At 31.9% G+C, this 17,735-nt stretch overlaps 1 protein-coding gene across 3 annotated transcripts in view; it reads right to left on the reverse strand.

The window, feature by feature from the left end:
* LOC140435041 (DGAT1/2-independent enzyme synthesizing storage lipids) overlaps nucleotides 1–17,735 on the reverse strand; it is an 86,925-nt gene that overhangs the window by 15,153 nt on the left and 54,037 nt on the right. For all 3 annotated transcript variants that reach the window (XM_072523723.1, XM_072523724.1, XM_072523725.1), the window contains exon 3: nucleotides 10,552–10,719. In XM_072523723.1, the coding sequence (XP_072379824.1) occupies nucleotides 10,552–10,719 (168 nt within the window). The remainder of the gene's footprint in view (nucleotides 1–10,551; nucleotides 10,720–17,735) is intronic.

The following is a 17,735-nucleotide window of genomic DNA, read 5'->3' on the forward strand; positions in this document are numbered from 1 at the left end:
AATACCCTGCCTAAATAGCAACAAGAAGAAGAATAAGGTAAATTTTCTGTTATTCTAAATGTGTTAATTATGTTTCATCAATAAGAATTATTAAAACAGAAAACTTTTTAATTTCTATAAATATTTTTAAAGTTGCAAACATAATGCAGATACTTGTATAACTTTAATTATCAAATCATCAAGATAATAATAAAAGTGCAGTTTTTCTGGGACATGCGGATCGTCACGCGGGACAAAGTGCCAGTGCGGTCCCGTATTCCGTCCCGAAGAAAAATCTCTGTCCCGTCTCGCGCCCCGTTTGCATCCCTATTGATGATACCCAATCCAGAATGATGGAACCTTGTATCAGCTTGTACATGTCTAGTAGATTGGTACCTTATGTTTTTGTACACTTAAGGAGAAAGAGAAAATTTTGAAATTGGAAGATATTGGAAAACTTTATAAATCGATACATAATAATAAAATTTTTAATCTAATTTTATATTTTTCTACGTTTCAGCAATTACTATTTAACGAGTTCTGCTAATACTGCAACATTCATTGATTAGTGAGAGCTCTCTGGATAGAATTGTCGGTCAAATATATAAATACTCTGTATAAATAAATGTAGAACATGTTTTACGTTTAAGCTACAACTGTAAATAATATGCTCACCGTTAAGATTAATAGTTATCTTGTAATTGATATCCGAACAAAATTCTAACATGTTTTTGAAAATAAGTGATAGTATTAGTTTTAGATAAAGCCAATTTACTTTGTTTACATTATTGGTATGATTTATTGACCAATTAAAATAATTAACAATAGCAATTGATTGTAATTAATAGAACTAACATCCGGAAATAATGTGGATAGTATTTGTCTAATTACTTAAAAATAATAATCTACCATAACAATACTGTGTACTGCCTCAGTCCAACATTATTTTTACTGGCAATAAATCATATAATCAAAAATATTCAAGCACCCTTACAAGCACGTTTATACGCTGACGACCTAATGGTATCTAGGCAAAAATATCTCCTTAATATCCTCAATTCTTCAAAACTTTTTAGATACTCTCGAATATTGGTCCCACCTTACAGGTTTTCATTTTCAATAGAAAAATCAATAGGAGTTGTATTCCCTTCAAGCTCCTTACCACAACCCCCAAACCTGAGAATCTATAAGAAACAGCTGGAGTTCATTACAAATTCTTGGGTTTAATCTTTGATTCAAAGCTTACATGAAAATATCACATCTCACAACTCATCCTTTCCTGTAATAAAAGTGTTAAGATCTCTTTGTAACAAAAACTGGGGCTCAGACCAATCCACTCTACTTCTTCTGTATAAATCTTTAATACGCTAAACTAGATTATGGAGCAATTGCCTATGCCACTCCTAATCAATCTCTTCTTAAATCATTAGATGCTATTCATAATAAAAGTCTTAGATTAATTATAGAGGCTTTTACAACTTCCTCGGCATTTATACTCTTTTAAGAGAACCACCCCTAAATCACCGTCGCATGTTCCTCGCCCTATCATATGCAGCCTCATTCGCTTGTAACATTTCAAAATCAATATATCAAAATAATTTTACAAATACATATGTAAACAAATGCCAAGATATTCGCTATACCAAAAAACCATATTACGAGAGAATTAAATCCATACTTCAAAATCTAAACACTAATTTTCCGGATGTTTTCTCCTCGGATATTAAATACCCTGGACCTTAGCTGATCGATTTACCAATCTGTGATACATCTCTGGCCTATTTTGATAAATCCAGTACAAACAATTCCCTTATTCGGCTTAAATTCGAAGCCCTCTTAGAAAAGTACCCCGACTACTACAAAATCTGTACAGATGCATTCAAGTCCGAAGATCGAGTGGCGGTATCAATCGTTTCTTTAGAAAACAATCTTCTTTTTCGTCTACCCCCAATATAATGGCACATATTCAACTGAGCTTTACGCTATATACCGTGCTGTGAAACTTTTAACGAGCTTACCTTCACAAAAGCCCGGATCATAACAGATACCCTTAGCTCTCTAAACTCATTAAAACACATTTTTCCGAAACATCCTTTTGAAATGTTGCTAAAATACCAGCTGTCCCAAGCTCATCAACGTGGAAGAAGAGTTCAATTTTTGTGGGTACCCTCACACGTCGGGATAACGGGAAACGAAGAAGCTGATAGAACTGCACGACAGGCAATTTTAAGCGATTATTCGGAGCCTATAGACAAGTATGTTTCCAGTGACTTAAAAGCTTATTTTAAAAATAAAGTGTTGTGTTTGTGGGGAAATGAGTGGTCTCAAACTAATTCTAAGCTGAATAAAATCAAGAGTAATGTTTCTCAATGGATTCCATCGTCACTTAACAGGCGTGAACAAATTGTGTTTGCGCGTCTAAGTCTAGGACATCCCTCTAGGCGAGCCTCGCGAGCTACTTGATAAAGCTATCGACAGCAAGCATGACTTCGACCTGATCATTGCTTTTGTCACACAGACAATAAAGCATAAAGAAGAAAAAGAGAGGCGACTGCAGACAGGATGACCCTATATTTATTTTTTAACGTGTCTTGTGTTGTAAAAGGCAGCCAGTGGGGGAGAACCCTTTACACCCAAGCCACACTAACTGCCTAATTTAATTGATCCTATTTTATTTTTACACGGTTTTACTTATTTATTTATTTTATCATAGTTTTATTTATTTATTTACTTTATCATAGTTTTATTTTTTATTTGATTTTATTTATACGTTATTGTTCGCTGAACAATTTTATTTTCAATTTCCTTTTCCTGTTTATGTTCTCTATCTTTTATATCTTCTTTCTTTGGCTTCTTTCCTATCTTTCATTTCATCCTTCCTCTTCTTTTTCTCTTCTCTAATCCTATCTTTGCTCTTTCGTATCATCTCTCAATTTCTTTCCTGTGTTTTATGTATCGTCTTGGGACAGTGAATGGGGAAGGACCTTTTACATCCGACCTACACAAACTACCCCATCTAAATGTCAGAATGAATGGGTGGATGAGTAGGTGTATTTAGATGAAAGTAAGGAATGACTGGAGTGGAATGAGAGGAAGTATGAATGGATGGATGATAAAGAGTGAATAGATGAAGGTATGAACGACTGGAGTTATTAGTAACTGTCGACTGACATCTTATGGTTGGTTCCATCTTGGGTTGGGGAGCGTCCCGGCCGCCCTCTTTTCGCTTCGATGTGCAGGGCCTGGGCGGGGTGGGGGCGTTCGTGAGGCTAAACAATCTATGGAATTCACACTAGGGGTGTTAGGGAGAGCTATGAGTAAGGTCGACGGACCCGTCGGCTGGAGAAAGAAGGGGTGAGTTTAGTCGGTAGGCGGTCTCGAACTGAATCCGGCACACTAGGGACACCTTCCCTGACGGTCTTTTGAAGATTCTCACCTCCCAAAAAAAAGTCTAGGACATACCAAGTTACCTTTTCACAAAGAATAACCCACCCATATCACTATAACGTTCGGTTAACAGTTGAACACTTTTTAATAAATTGTGGCAAACATGATCAAGAAGGACATCGTTACAATATCTCGAACTCTAGCAGAAACTCTAGGTCAGGAGTGTTCCTATGATAATATAATTAAATATTTAAGATCTATAAACATTTTCTATAATCTGTAGTTATTCAATTTTGTTCCGTCGCTAATAACCTTTTGGTGGATGCGACCTTTTTTTCTAATAAAAAAACCGTTTTACATTTCTTATGATGCTAATGAATTAAGGCATATTTTTATGCAATAAGATCTCCTCTTGGTGTTTATTTTGCCTACGGTAATTAACTTAATATTTGCATACTTTGAACTAATAAGGAGTAATGCCACTGGAGAAGTCTAAAATAAAGCGTTTGCGATTTTTTATGAAATGATAATAAGGGGATAACAATATTCAAGGATATAATTAATCATGTTTTTCATAGGTAGTTCCTCGCTATAGTTTTCATGCTAAGTGACATGGAAATCCGAACACCGATTACACCGATTATTTTATTTTAATAAAATTTTGTATACAAGCTTAATTTAGTAAAAAAAACCAATTATTAGAATTTCAGCCGTATCAGTTTAGGTTTTTCTAAAACTAAATCTAAAAATTTTAATTTTGAAGTTTAGTACCGATCAAAATCTAGCAGTGTGGGTTTCTTGGTTTTTTGAAAGTCGTTTACAACGCCTAGAGTACGAAGACGTCCAAATTTCCATCAACTGAGTGAGTTTGATAGACAAATTACAAGTTCGCCCTTTCCTCAATGACCACTTTGGTGATGGACAGAGAGAATAGGCATTATTGAATGGCCTGTTCATTCGACAGATTTAACCCCGTGTGTTTTCGCTCTGTGGGGAGTGACTAAAGATAAACCGTTTGCCACCCCAATACGATATATTCGGAATTTAAAAGAGAGGACTGAAGAGGAATTCGAAGCTCTCTTAAGAATAACATTAATAAGAGAATTATATATGCATATAAACGAGACAGTATATAAGCGTAACAATTTACAATAGAATGAAAAACACGACAAGAAACGATATGATGATAAAACTGTAAGGCAATGCCAACACATACTCTGTTATATGGATGAGAATTACAAACCGAAAGGAAGAAGTATGGACAAAATTGCATATAAAAAAAGCCAGAACTTAGACAAAAGGTCACACGAACTATACTTTTTACTACGGATATATCTACTACCTCGTTTTAAGGTTAACTTACACCGTAAATCAATAACAGTTCTGTTTGTTACGATTTTTTATTTATTTTATCATTGACTAAAAAAACAATTAAACGTAATTAATTGAAATAATTTCACATAAACTAGTTGCATATTTTTACCTTAATTATAATTTTTTGTATATAATGTCGTCATTGGGTTTAAAAATACGTTTTCAAGGTTTGTAATGTATAGTTTTTACTATGTATATTTGTACTATAGGTATGTATTATTATTAATTATTTATTTTTTGGGGAATAATCTAATGAAAGATTAGCTCAATTAGGACTAATGAACGTGATTAAAGAAATGTAAAGGAATAAACCACCTGTAAATAATGGAATCCTGATAGAAATGCTTAAAGTACAAGGAAAAGGAAATATCGGTGTTATATAAAAATACTTTTTAACAAATAAATATTTAATTCACAAAAAGAGGGAGGCTAAACAACTGAAAAAATATCGAACAATCTTACTTCTTTCAAAAATGTACAAGTTAATAAGAAAATTGGATGAATAGAGAACAGGTTGAAACTTAAAAGTAGTGACTTATAAGTCACTTATAAATCCCATAAAAAATGGTCACAGCATACAATCTTCATCTTTATCTATGAATATAATGCGTTAGGTTTTCACTGTCATCGTCTAACTTGTTAAACTGTTTGTTCGGGCTATTATACACATATATAAAATACACAATACACATTGTGAGCTCCATAGGATCTCCGTCTTACAGCCTTGCTAAATATCTGGTCGCTATTTTAGAACCACACGTAGGAAAAAACGATGTCTTTGTAAAAGATTCCGTCCATTTGATCGAGAAGATCAACGAAATAACTTTACAGGAACCTGACGGTCTTATTAGCTTTGATGTTGTTTCCCTATTTACAAGAGTTTCCCTAGAAGACGTTCTGAATTTAATTGAGGGACTAGTTTTCAAGGATATGGTGGAATTATACCGTATTTGCCTCACTACCACCTACTTTTCACGGAAAGGCCAAATTTATGAACAGGTAGATGAAGTAGCAATGGGAAGCCATTGCTACTCCATATTCGTCGAAGTATTTTCATCTCTGTACTTGTTTCTAGTAGTCGTCTCGATTTAGATGTGTCAGGTCTTGTCTCCGCCGTGTATGTTAATATAGGTCTAATTGCTGCTTTATAGATTCTTGTTTTTGTGTCTTGCCTTAGGTGTTTGTTCTTCTACATTGTGTCATTAAGATATCCCGCCGCTTTACTTGCTTTTAAGCTTTGTACTTGTCGTACTTCTTCTACAACATCTCCGTAACTAGTTATGTCTATTCACAGATATCTAAACCTTGCTTCCTGCTTTATTATTTTTCCATCAATTTCGATTTTAAATCGTAGTGGGTAATAAGATGTTGTCATACATTTGGTGTTTTCTGTTGATATCATATTGTATTTCTTGGCTGTTGGCTGTGAACCTGCCTTGGAACTCTGCCTGGGGGTTATAGCGCGAGGACTGGGTGGATTGAGTAGCTCAGAAGCCGCGTTCATGCCCACCGCCGGTTCCAAGTCCGGATAAAAGAGGAGGGTTGATGGGACAGGTTAGCATCCTACCTATGGTAAAAGAAAACAAGACTCAAAGGACCGATATGTACATTGTTATGTTCGAAATCATCCACGAATATATCTCCTAATAATGGAGATAAGGATGAGCCCGTGGCTAATCCAAAGTTGTGCTTATAAAATTATTATTGAGTTGGAAATAAGTATTATCTGTGCATAGTGCTAATATCTCCATGATAACTCATACATTCAGTCTGGTACCACACATACAAACAATTAGAGCACATAATATCAATACCGATTACATAGAATAATCAGAGTTTGAAATTTCCATACGGCAAAACAGCCACCTCACATTTTTTTTTCATAAAATTTATGGCTGTTGCCTATAACACCGTAGCCAAAAGTAAATCAACCTCCAATTTTGTTGACATGACATAACCTTGTCATCAATCTTGCTGGTTATACACATAGACATATAATACAAATATACTAACTATTGAAATACAGTGGCGTTTTTCCAGTACGACAGAGAAAACTGACGCAAAGCAGTCATCTCTTTCTAATTTGTCAAGTTTATCGACCACGTGACCTAAATGACCTATGAAGGACGAGAAGGTCAAGTGATCGATAAACCGGTCCCATTAAAAAACGATGGACTGCTTTGCGTCAGTTTTCTCTGTGGGAACGCGACTGTAAGGTAGAAGTCAGTCTATTTGTATTATATGTTTATGGTTATACACCGTTTTTCAATACAATTGTTTAAAGTTCATTCGTTTACCAAATTCCCATCAGTAAACATGAGCACGTGTTGATATTCGCCGTCTCATTCGTCAAGAGGCTATTAAATATAATTTATTACCTTAAGAGAGACAGATGCTCATGTTACAGATCCCAGCTTGCCATAATTTTAAATTCAAATTGTATCGTGTTGATTTTTAAGTTAATATATTGTGTTATATTTATGTTATAGTTATTGTTAAGTTATTTACTGGTCGTGTTATTTTTTAGAATTAGTTTAATTGTGATATAATGATTAAATTTCAAGAAATTCTTACACTAACAGTTTCAAAAGTAAATATTTTTAAAAATCATATGATACATAGGTCGTACATCAGTACGACCCTGTTTGGCTTACACGTGGTTCTATTGACGATTGGGAATTTGTAAAATGAATACGGTATAAAAAAATTGTTTCAGAACGATTTCCGAATTGGAAATCGAAACGTCAATTTTTTTAGGCAAAATGCCATTGTCATTACAATCAATTGTGGCTTATTCCCATATAAACATAGTATTTAACTTGCCACACACATAGACATGCCACAAAAAAACTGCTTCAGAAACTTACTTCTTCGTTTATTACACTTTAAACAATTAAATTGAATTACAATTAAACTTTTTAAATTTTGTCTCTTAAACTTTATTAATTGGCATCTAACAAAACCAGTTTAAGTAACATAACTTTAAATTTTACACGGGTATATTCAATTCATATGAGACACACTGTATACTTATGTTTAACATTTTTAAATTTACTAATTTCGCTGGTTCACATAGAAGACAAATCTAAAAGAGGTTAATTTTTAGCGAAATTAAATATGCTTGCAATGCATATAAAAGAGTATTAGTAGAAATGAAGTTAGAGCTTGTATAGTCGCCTCGTATTTCGGTGAGACTGTGTAAAAATATATTTATCTGTAATAAAAGCAGACAATAAAAAATAAAATAAAAGTACTCTACCAGGAGTAGTTATTAACTGCAAAATTATCAATGACTGAGATGTATAATAATACAAAGTTTTAATATTCTCATCGATATTTACATTTAGATGAGCCTGGTAAAATATGTACAGTCGCTCAGATAAAGTTATCATCGATGCATTCTTTGCGTAAGATAACAATTTTTGCCTGAGCAACCGAAACCATAAAGTAGTTTATCCCAATAAATTTCGTTTCGACCGTCCAGTGGTTTACAATTGGGTAGGCAGGTATAATATTTTATATTATTTTAAACTTTATTTTTAAACGAAATATTGTTTATTTGGATGAAACCTGGTATGGTATTCATGACACCGTGAAAAAAGTTGGACGAATAATAACAAAAAGTGTTCTAATTCATTACCGCCCAATAAAGGACAGAATTATAATTTTACAGTGCGGTGTAGAAAATGGATGCATCGACGATTTATTATTAATATCTGTAAAAAAAATAAAGACGTGAATCTAGATTATCATGAGGATATGGAGGGTTCAATTTGTGAATCATGGTTTGAAAAATCTATATATATATATATATATATATATATATATATATATATATATATATATATATATGTATATATATATATATATATATATATATATATATATATATGTATATATATATATATACATATATATCGCACAAGAAGTTCGAGCGTCAATTATAATGCTTTCAGCTATCAATATGATGGAAATGAAGTATAAAAAAAGTTCAACTCAGGAACCATAGATGTAAACGTTTAATGTTTTTTTTGAAGAAAAAACAGAAGTTAGTTTTTATAAAACTAACTTCTGCAGCTGAAGAGCCAGCGGAACCCTCTAATCAATTGGAATATCTTTACAAAGCCGTGTAGTAAAATGTAAGCGACATTTTCAATACCTCTCTGATGATACCATCCAAACATATGCTGAAACATGTTTATGAAGAATTGTGTTCTAAATGGTCTAAATCAGAAGCAATTGTAGAAACATGTTTATCAGATTGTCCAAAGCAATCTGCTACAAGACTATAGGAGAAACATCTTACCTACATGACAGGACAGAGAATTATAATTTTACACTGCGGTGGAGAAAATAGATGGATCGATGATGTATTATTAATACTTACAAAAAAATATTAAAGGAACCTTTTCTTCCGAGATTACCTAAATATAGTGTGATTATCATGGACAACGTATCATATTATTCAAGATTAATGAGAAAATTCCAAATATTACTTGAAACAAATTACAAATTCAAGAATTTGTTTGAGAAAGATTTGTACTTTGAGGCATCATATAGTAAAAAGGAATTGTTGGAGGTTGTTGACAGTAGACAGTACCAGAAGGAATATGTTGTTGATAACTGTACTCGCAGTAATGGGCATACCGTGCTTGGTATGCCCAGTATTACAATTACTTCCTCCTTACTATTGTAAATTGAACCCAATAGAGTTAATATGGACACAACTTAAAGGTAATAGAAGAAGAAGAAACGTGGCTCCTAAATTTTTGTCTACTGCTCTCCAGTTAATTAGAAGAGAAGTCACAAAGATCACAGCAACCAACTGGAAAAGTGTAATCAAACATGTAATCGCAGTGGAAAATGACTATGTTAAATATTTACCAGCATTAACCAAATGAACTATAAATATAGAAGATACAACTGATACTAGTGATAACAGTGATTATGAGTAGATTATTAAGTTCTTATTTCCAACTAGGTGTTAGTTGAAACCTTTATTTTTATTGTAATTGTACAAATTCTCGTTTTGCTTATATATCTTTGAAAATAGAGTACAAATACACTTCATGATAGAACAAAAACATACAACATAATTTAATTTAAAATAATCAAAGTACAGGTTAGGTTATTATAAAATACCTGCTAGATATATAAAAAAGATGTTCATAAAAGTTTTAGACCTATTACCCATTTTTAAATTATTGAGATACTAAGTCTTCTCTCACACGGTGTCAAACCAAAGTTGTTAATAGAATACGTTGTATATAATTTAAAAAATTAATTCTTTATTTTTTTTATTACAATAACTAAGTTATCAGGGATAAAATGTGATCATAAGTTTTAAAACTTATGAGCAGTTGTGTTATTAAAACGTTTGTATACTAAAATACTTGTACATAAAAAATTTATTTAATTGTATGTGATAATTACTTTTATGAACAATTTTTTATAGGTATTGTTATTTTACAATAAGTTCTATTTAGCCGAGTCGATTAGTGTTATCACTTCCTAGATATATCACAGAAGTTAACAACACCAATATTTTTTATTTAAACTTTATAGAAAATGAAACTTTTTCTTAAATAAAAATAAAAACTTTTATTTAATTAAAAATTAGATATCTACGCTACTGTTCAATAAAGTAGTGGTAACTCTAACAGTGTTGCCATTTTAGTAGTATTTTACTCCTCTGGTTCCTATAAATTTTCTCACGAAATTACGTGTCGACTATAAACTAGCTGTAACTTTTTCAAACTGCGTTGTTTGAAATAAGCTATATGCATATATCATGTACAAAATATGGTTTACCTGGTACCTTAAACAAAAAATGATCCGCAACAGTATGCACCAGTCTGTTTCTCTTATATAATGTTTGCACTATTAAGTAATACACATCGACAGGGATGGCTCCATGATAATAAATTATTAAGGCCGGTCCTGAATCTGGTATGTTTTCAATACCTCTTACTTCATACCCTGAAATATAATAAATAATATTATTAGACTGAGGCTATTATGTAATACATCTATTATAGAACAATGAATCCCTAATTCCTTATGTCACGCCAAACTTGAGAACCACTTTGACGATATCATTCATCTTTTTTTAGTTTTCTAATACTGTGTAGAAGATTCTTACGAAAGAAAATTTTAGAAAATTACACAGAAAATTAAAGAAATTCAGAAGAGTTAAAGATTATTTGAATTTCGCACGTTTAACAAATTTGACAGTTATCATGATTTAAATGTCATACTGATTAATGCAGTGGTGAGTAAGCATGCTTGCCACGCAGGGGAGCGTGATTTTGTTTTTAATTCATTAACTTTTTATCTTTTATTATTTTATATCTTATAAACAAATCAATCAAATTAAAATGAAATAAAAAATATGACGAATGTAAGGAAAATAGTAAAAGCAACAATTTTATTTTTCCATACAAACAGATACTCCTTCGGATTGACGTCACTAAAATCGTGGCTACATTCACGTCTATTTACTTTAATATACGTATGCAGTTTTAGGTTGAGGTTAATTTGTTAATATAAACAAATTTTATATCAATCAAGATAAGATTTTTTCTTACACGCAACTTAAAATATAGTAGTATATTTTAATAATACTAATTTTAATTTTAACTTGAGAGTGCCCGTCTTTTAAAAATGTTATTTGCCTAAGAAATAATATTACCAACAATTATAACATTTTAACATCTCCCTGGTATTAGTGCGCAGTGGGGAAACCTCCAACTAAAACCAACAATAAAGAGGGATAATAAATAACTGGTCGTTGAAAGACTGTGATGGCTTAACTAACTATATCAACAATAGGTTGATATGTCCTTTATACTGTAATCCTTTCTTAGTTTTATAGGCCTGATGATCTTGATGATGGAGTACAAATTGTACTTTTACTGTTAGGAGCACAATATAATGAAGCAATGAGAGGCCGAAATGACGTCATAACGTTGTGTTGATTGCCAATTCAAAATGCAAGAGACTGACAAATTGTGCTCCTACCTCATATACTGTCTTTAATACATTACAGCATTAGCGAGAAGACGTAAACGTTTACACATTTCATATAGCGCACAAAATAGAACACATCATTATTAAATTACCACTTGAGAGGCAAACAGTTAGGAGACATTTGTTAGTCTTTCGGGTTTAAATTTGAATTCAGTCCCAGAGTCTGATAAAGCCATGGGAGGACTAAAATGACGTCCCTATATATATATATATATATATATATATATAAAGTAGTTAGGTATTATTGACTGACACGTTATGTAAAATAAAGTTTTATTTTGAGGTTGCAGTCATTAATAGGGCAGGAAAGTAAAACTCTTTGTTCTTAATTCAAGCTTTCGCAAAATTTATTTGCTTCTTCAGGATATGCTAAAATATGGTAACAGTAAATACAACGAAATTAGAACTAAATAGCATTGTATAAAACTAGTAAAAAAAAAAAACTTACAACATGAGGTTAATCCATTAAATTTTCAAATTTGCAAAACATTAAAACTTAACTTATTTTAAAAATTATACAGTTATGTAAGTACAATATTCCAATTTAATTTAATTTTGTAAAAATTCATTTTGACATTGATTGTTTGATTTATGTCAGAAAGACACTCGTTTCTGTTGTAATTTTAATTATTTGTACGTAACCATAATAACAATCAAGAGCTAGTTATCAACAACAAAAAATATAATAAACAGAAACGAGTGTCTTTCTGACATAAATCAAACAATCAATGTCAAAATGAATTTTTACAAAATTAAATTAAATTGGAATATTGTACTTACATAACTGTATAATTTTTAAAATAAGTTAAGTTTTAATGTTTTGCAAATTTGAAAATTTAATGGATTAACCTCATGTTGTAAGTTTTTTTTTTTTTACTAGTTTTATACAATGCTATTTAGTTCTAATTTCGTTGTATTTACTGTTACCATATTTTAGCATATCCTGAAGAAGCAAATAAATTTTGCGAAAGCTTGAATTAAGAACAAAGAGTTTTACTTTCCTGCCCTATTAATGACTGCAACCTCAAAATAAAACTTTATTTTATATATATATATATATATATATATATATATATATATATATATATATATATATATATATATATATATATATATATTTCCAAAAATAAAAATTTATGATTTTAGCAATTTAACATAATCCACCAAAAAATGATTTTGATGTATAAAATTTGTTATTGCCAACTTTTATATGAATTAAGTTCCATAAAGGAGGTATGAAAAGTTTGATTTTTATTCTAAATAATTAAGTATATAATTCTAAATTATACCGATTAATTAACATGCAATTAACCGCTAATTTGTGCACAATATTTTTCGTTAATTTGTTTTGTGTTAATATAAATAAATTTGATGTTTTAATAACACGTGCAACACATAATTGACCATGTGATAAACATGGATTTTCAAAATCCAAGCTGCAAACAGAAATTGTCTGGCCTTGAGATTTGTTAATGGTCATCGCGAAAACTAAGCGAATATGGAACCGAAACCTTTCGAATGATGTTGCGGTACATAGATACAACACGACAATTACTCCTTCAAATCGCCTAGTCAAAATGGTTGCTTCAATAATATTTCCGGTGATACTTTTAATGGCCAAACGTGTGCCGTTGCATATTTTTTGTCGGTTCAAATTGCGAAGCAGAATAATTTGTGAACTAATTTTCAACTGAAGATTGTGTGGAGGCATCTCTGGTATATCCAGAGAATTTAAAAACTCTGTTGCATAATCTACGGCTTCGTCTTCGTTAACAACAGTCGATTGATTTAAAAGATATCGGATCACCTGGTAACACCTGTTGAATCTGGAAGTTAATTTCGTCAACATCAACATTTTTCACCGCCAAAATTGCGCTCTCACTGAGCCAATTATGATTCACGTAATTATTCAGTATAGACGGGAACACAGTTACAATTAATTCATATTTGTTCTCAACAAAAGTACAGAAATTATCTGGAAGTTTGATGCATTGTGTATTTGGATGCAGTTCTATTTTACCGTTTCCAATATCCAGCAAATGTTTGGAAAATATTTGCGCCAATAGATCATTTTGCACTTGTATTCTTATGTTAATGGTCAATCGAACTTTTTCGACATAACAACGATTGTTTTAAACATGTATTAATCTCACCCGCATATATAAAGAGAGGAATAACCGGTAATGTCTGTCGAAAGTCACCAGACAGTAGTAAGATACCACCACCAAATAGTATGTCGTTGCCGTTTAAACCTTGCATACTTCTATGTAGTGATTCGAGTGAATGTTTATGAGCCATAGTACATTTATCCCAAATAATAACTGAACTCATTTGCATCCCTGCAACTTCCACTTCTTATTTTAATGTTACACATTGTTGCATATTTGTGTTGCTATACATTTTTCTTAATTACCAGTAAGTAATTTTAAAGGTTCTGGTAGACTGGTAAGAGGTGGTAACATAACTTTTCCTGATACGTATCAGATACTAAGTGCTTTATTGTCAAACTTCAATGTCTGACAATAATGGCATACTGTGTTCATTGTACCGATAGCAATTTAAAAAAATAATTCATGTCTGAGGCATATTCAAATGCAAGATGAACACATGATATACGTGTAAATGCGCGGTTGATTCGCTGTCTTTCTCGTTCTTGTGTTCTCGATGTAGCTAGATGCTACTCACGTGCAGCTCTCGTTCTTAATATATTCTGTCGTACACATTGGTCACGATCTGCATGAGATTCTTGTACACGGTTCTCATTCTCTGATCATCATTTCTTTGAGTAGTTTTTTCGTCCGATATATTAGCCCTTGCAATTCGTTTACGGCTTGCCTATATGCATTGTTGGGGTTTAATTTTCTTCGGGACAACTAAAAATGATAATTGATACGCTTTAAAACAATTTAAAAAATTATTGAATACAATCAAGATAAATTAAAAATGAACTAAGTAAAACCCACCCGTTTTTTTTTATTTTATTCTAATATTTTATAGAATTTTATAACAATAAACGTAACCTAAAAATTACCTCTGAAAATAAACTGAAATAACAGTGTAAATAATATACAAAACTTAATTTAAATTTGCGTACTGTTATTAACATATAAAGTAGCAAAGGGCAGAATGATAAGTATGTATACTGGGTTCACTAATCCCAGTCTAACTCTTGTGAAATTACCAATTATTTTTGTTTGTGAAGTAAGTTACATTTTGACAGACTGGAAGTAGCTGTAAACTGAAAATTATTCACTACTAACACATGCAAAATAAAACTGCGTGAAACAATAAATCAAAGGTTTAATGTTTATATGTTTATATTTTTGAGATTGTATAATCGTATTTAGATTTGTATTTACAAATAGAAAGATTACTATTTACAAAATAGCTTTTGAGCCATCACCATTTGTTTGGTGTATAGTAAAACTAATTACCGCCAATAAAAATTTATTTATTTACACCATATAATGTAATGATCAAATGAACAAAAATAATAAAATCACAAAACAGCGTTGCTCGATTTTCAATCAATAATGAAATTCATTTCTAATCATTACTTTGAATTTGAAATGTTAATATTGAATAATACTAAATCCTATTTGTTATTTTAAGGAAATACTAATTGAAATAATTTCTCTTCTTCTTCTTCTATCTGCTCCTGTCGGTGCCACTCCTATCGGAGATTGAAAATCATCAAGGCTATCCTGACCTGGTTTACAGCTGACCTAAAGCTAGTGGTACAGCCAAACCACTCTCTCAAATTACGCAGCCATGACATTCTTCTACAGCCTGGATTCCGTTTTCCTTTTATTTTTCCTTGCATTATATTTTGAAGTAATGCGGATTTATGTCCTCTCATCACGTGACCCAAATATTCGAGTTTTCTTCGTTTGATCGTTGACAAAATTTCTGGGTCTTTTCCTATTCTTCGCATTACTTCAAAATTTGTGACTCTTTCAACCCAACTTATCTTCAGCATTCGACGGTAGCACCACATCTCGAAACTTTCAATATTTTTTATATTGTTCTGCTTGAGAATCCAGGCCTCTACACCGTATAATAGCGTGTTAAATACGTAGCCCCTTAGCATTCTTAATCGGAGAGGGATGCTTATATCTCTGTTGCAGAAGAATTTCCTCATTTTTATGAAAATAGCCCTGGAAATTTCGATAGGTCTTTTTATTTCATTGTTTTGGTCTCCAGTTTCGTTTATTGAAGTACCCAAGTATTTGTAACTTGATACTTTTTCAATTTGAATGCCGTTTATACTAATAGGTGCTGGTTGTGTCATGTTCTTACTGAAGACCATATACTTAGTTTTTTTGATATTGATACTTATGCCATAATTGTTGCAGGCAATATTTATATTTGTAAGTAATCGTTGTAATTCTTCTACTGTTCTTGCAACTAGTACAGTGTCGTCTGCGTATCGAATATTATTTACAACCTCTCCATTGATTACGATTCCTTCGTTTGCTTGCAAAAGGGTTTCCTGGCAGATGCTTTCACTATAAACATTAAATAGCAGCGGGGCATTAAATACTCCTCGACATATTTCTATTGCTTGTGATATCTCATTTTCTATTTTGATGTTAGCTTTCTAATTCCAATATAGATTGAGAATTATTCGCAGATCTTTATTATCTATGTCCTTTCTTTCAAGAATGTCTGTTAGCTTACCATGGCGTACTCTGTCAAAAGCTTTTTCAAAATCGATAAAACATGCATGTACTTCCTGATTAACGTCTAGGCATCTTTGTGTAAGAACATTCAAACCGAAGAGAGCTTCTCGAGTACCTAATCCCATTCTGAACCCCATCTGTGTATCACTAATATCTGAATCCAACTTTTGATAAACTCGGTTGTGGGTGACTTTTAGAAATATCTTTAGTAGATGGCTCATTAAAGATATTGTTTGATGTTTTGAACATTCTTTTGCATTGGATTTCTTTGGCAGTGTGACGAATGTAGACAACAGCCACTCTTGAGGTATAATACCAGTTTTGTATATTGTGTTAAGTAAGTGCAATATTATACCTATCGAGTCATCATTCAAGAGCTTTAGCAATTCAGTAGGAACCTCCTCAGGTCCATTTGCCTTTCCAGTTTTGGAATTTCTAAGTTCTACTTCACATTTTAGGATTTCAGGTCCCGTTTCACCATTTACCTGAACAATGTTATTTCTGTTGTCCTCAATCCTTTTATGTATTCACTCCATCTATTATTTTTTTCTGTTAAATCTATAATAATCTTTCCGTCTTTGTTCTTAAGCAAACTTATTTGATGTCTTCTTTGAGTTCCTGTAATTTCTTTTACTTTTTTATGTACATTAAATGTGTCATATTTTATTTTATAGTTTTCCATTTCTACACATTGTTCTTCAATCCATAATTATTTGGCCTTCTTTATTCTTTGCTTTATGTTCTTATCAACCTCTCTGTATTTTTGTGCATTATTCTTCATTTTACGTCTTTCATCCATTAGTTCTAGTATGTCTGGTGTCATCCATACCTTGTGTTTCTTTGCAGATCTGGTTAGGTGTTTCTTTCCCGTAGTTCTTATTGTGGTGTTTATATACTTAAGTGTTTCATCTATTTTGTCTGTTCTGCGGATTTGACTTTCTGCTATTCTGAGGCTGGTGTTTATTTCTTCTTGCACTGTTTGTCGTAGGTATTCACTTTTTAGCTGGCTGAAGTCTAACGCTGGGATGATGGCTTTTCTTATTTTCTTTGGTCTAGCTTCTATCACAGATACTACTGGATTATGATCCGAACCGATATCAACTCCAGGATAAGTTTTAATGGATTTCACGGCATTACGGTATCTTTTTGTCACCATTATGTAATCTATTTGGTTTCTGATTACTTTTTCTTGAGTGTGTTGAGGTGACGTCCCCGTATACAGTCGCCTTGCGGGTAATTTAAAAAATGTATTAGTTATTATTAAATCTTCACTTTGACCAAACT

The sequence above is a fragment of the Diabrotica undecimpunctata genome, chromosome 2 (genome assembly GCF_040954645.1).
Source record: "Diabrotica undecimpunctata isolate CICGRU chromosome 2, icDiaUnde3, whole genome shotgun sequence".
In the NCBI taxonomy this organism is placed as follows: Eukaryota; Metazoa; Arthropoda; class Insecta; order Coleoptera; family Chrysomelidae; genus Diabrotica; species Diabrotica undecimpunctata.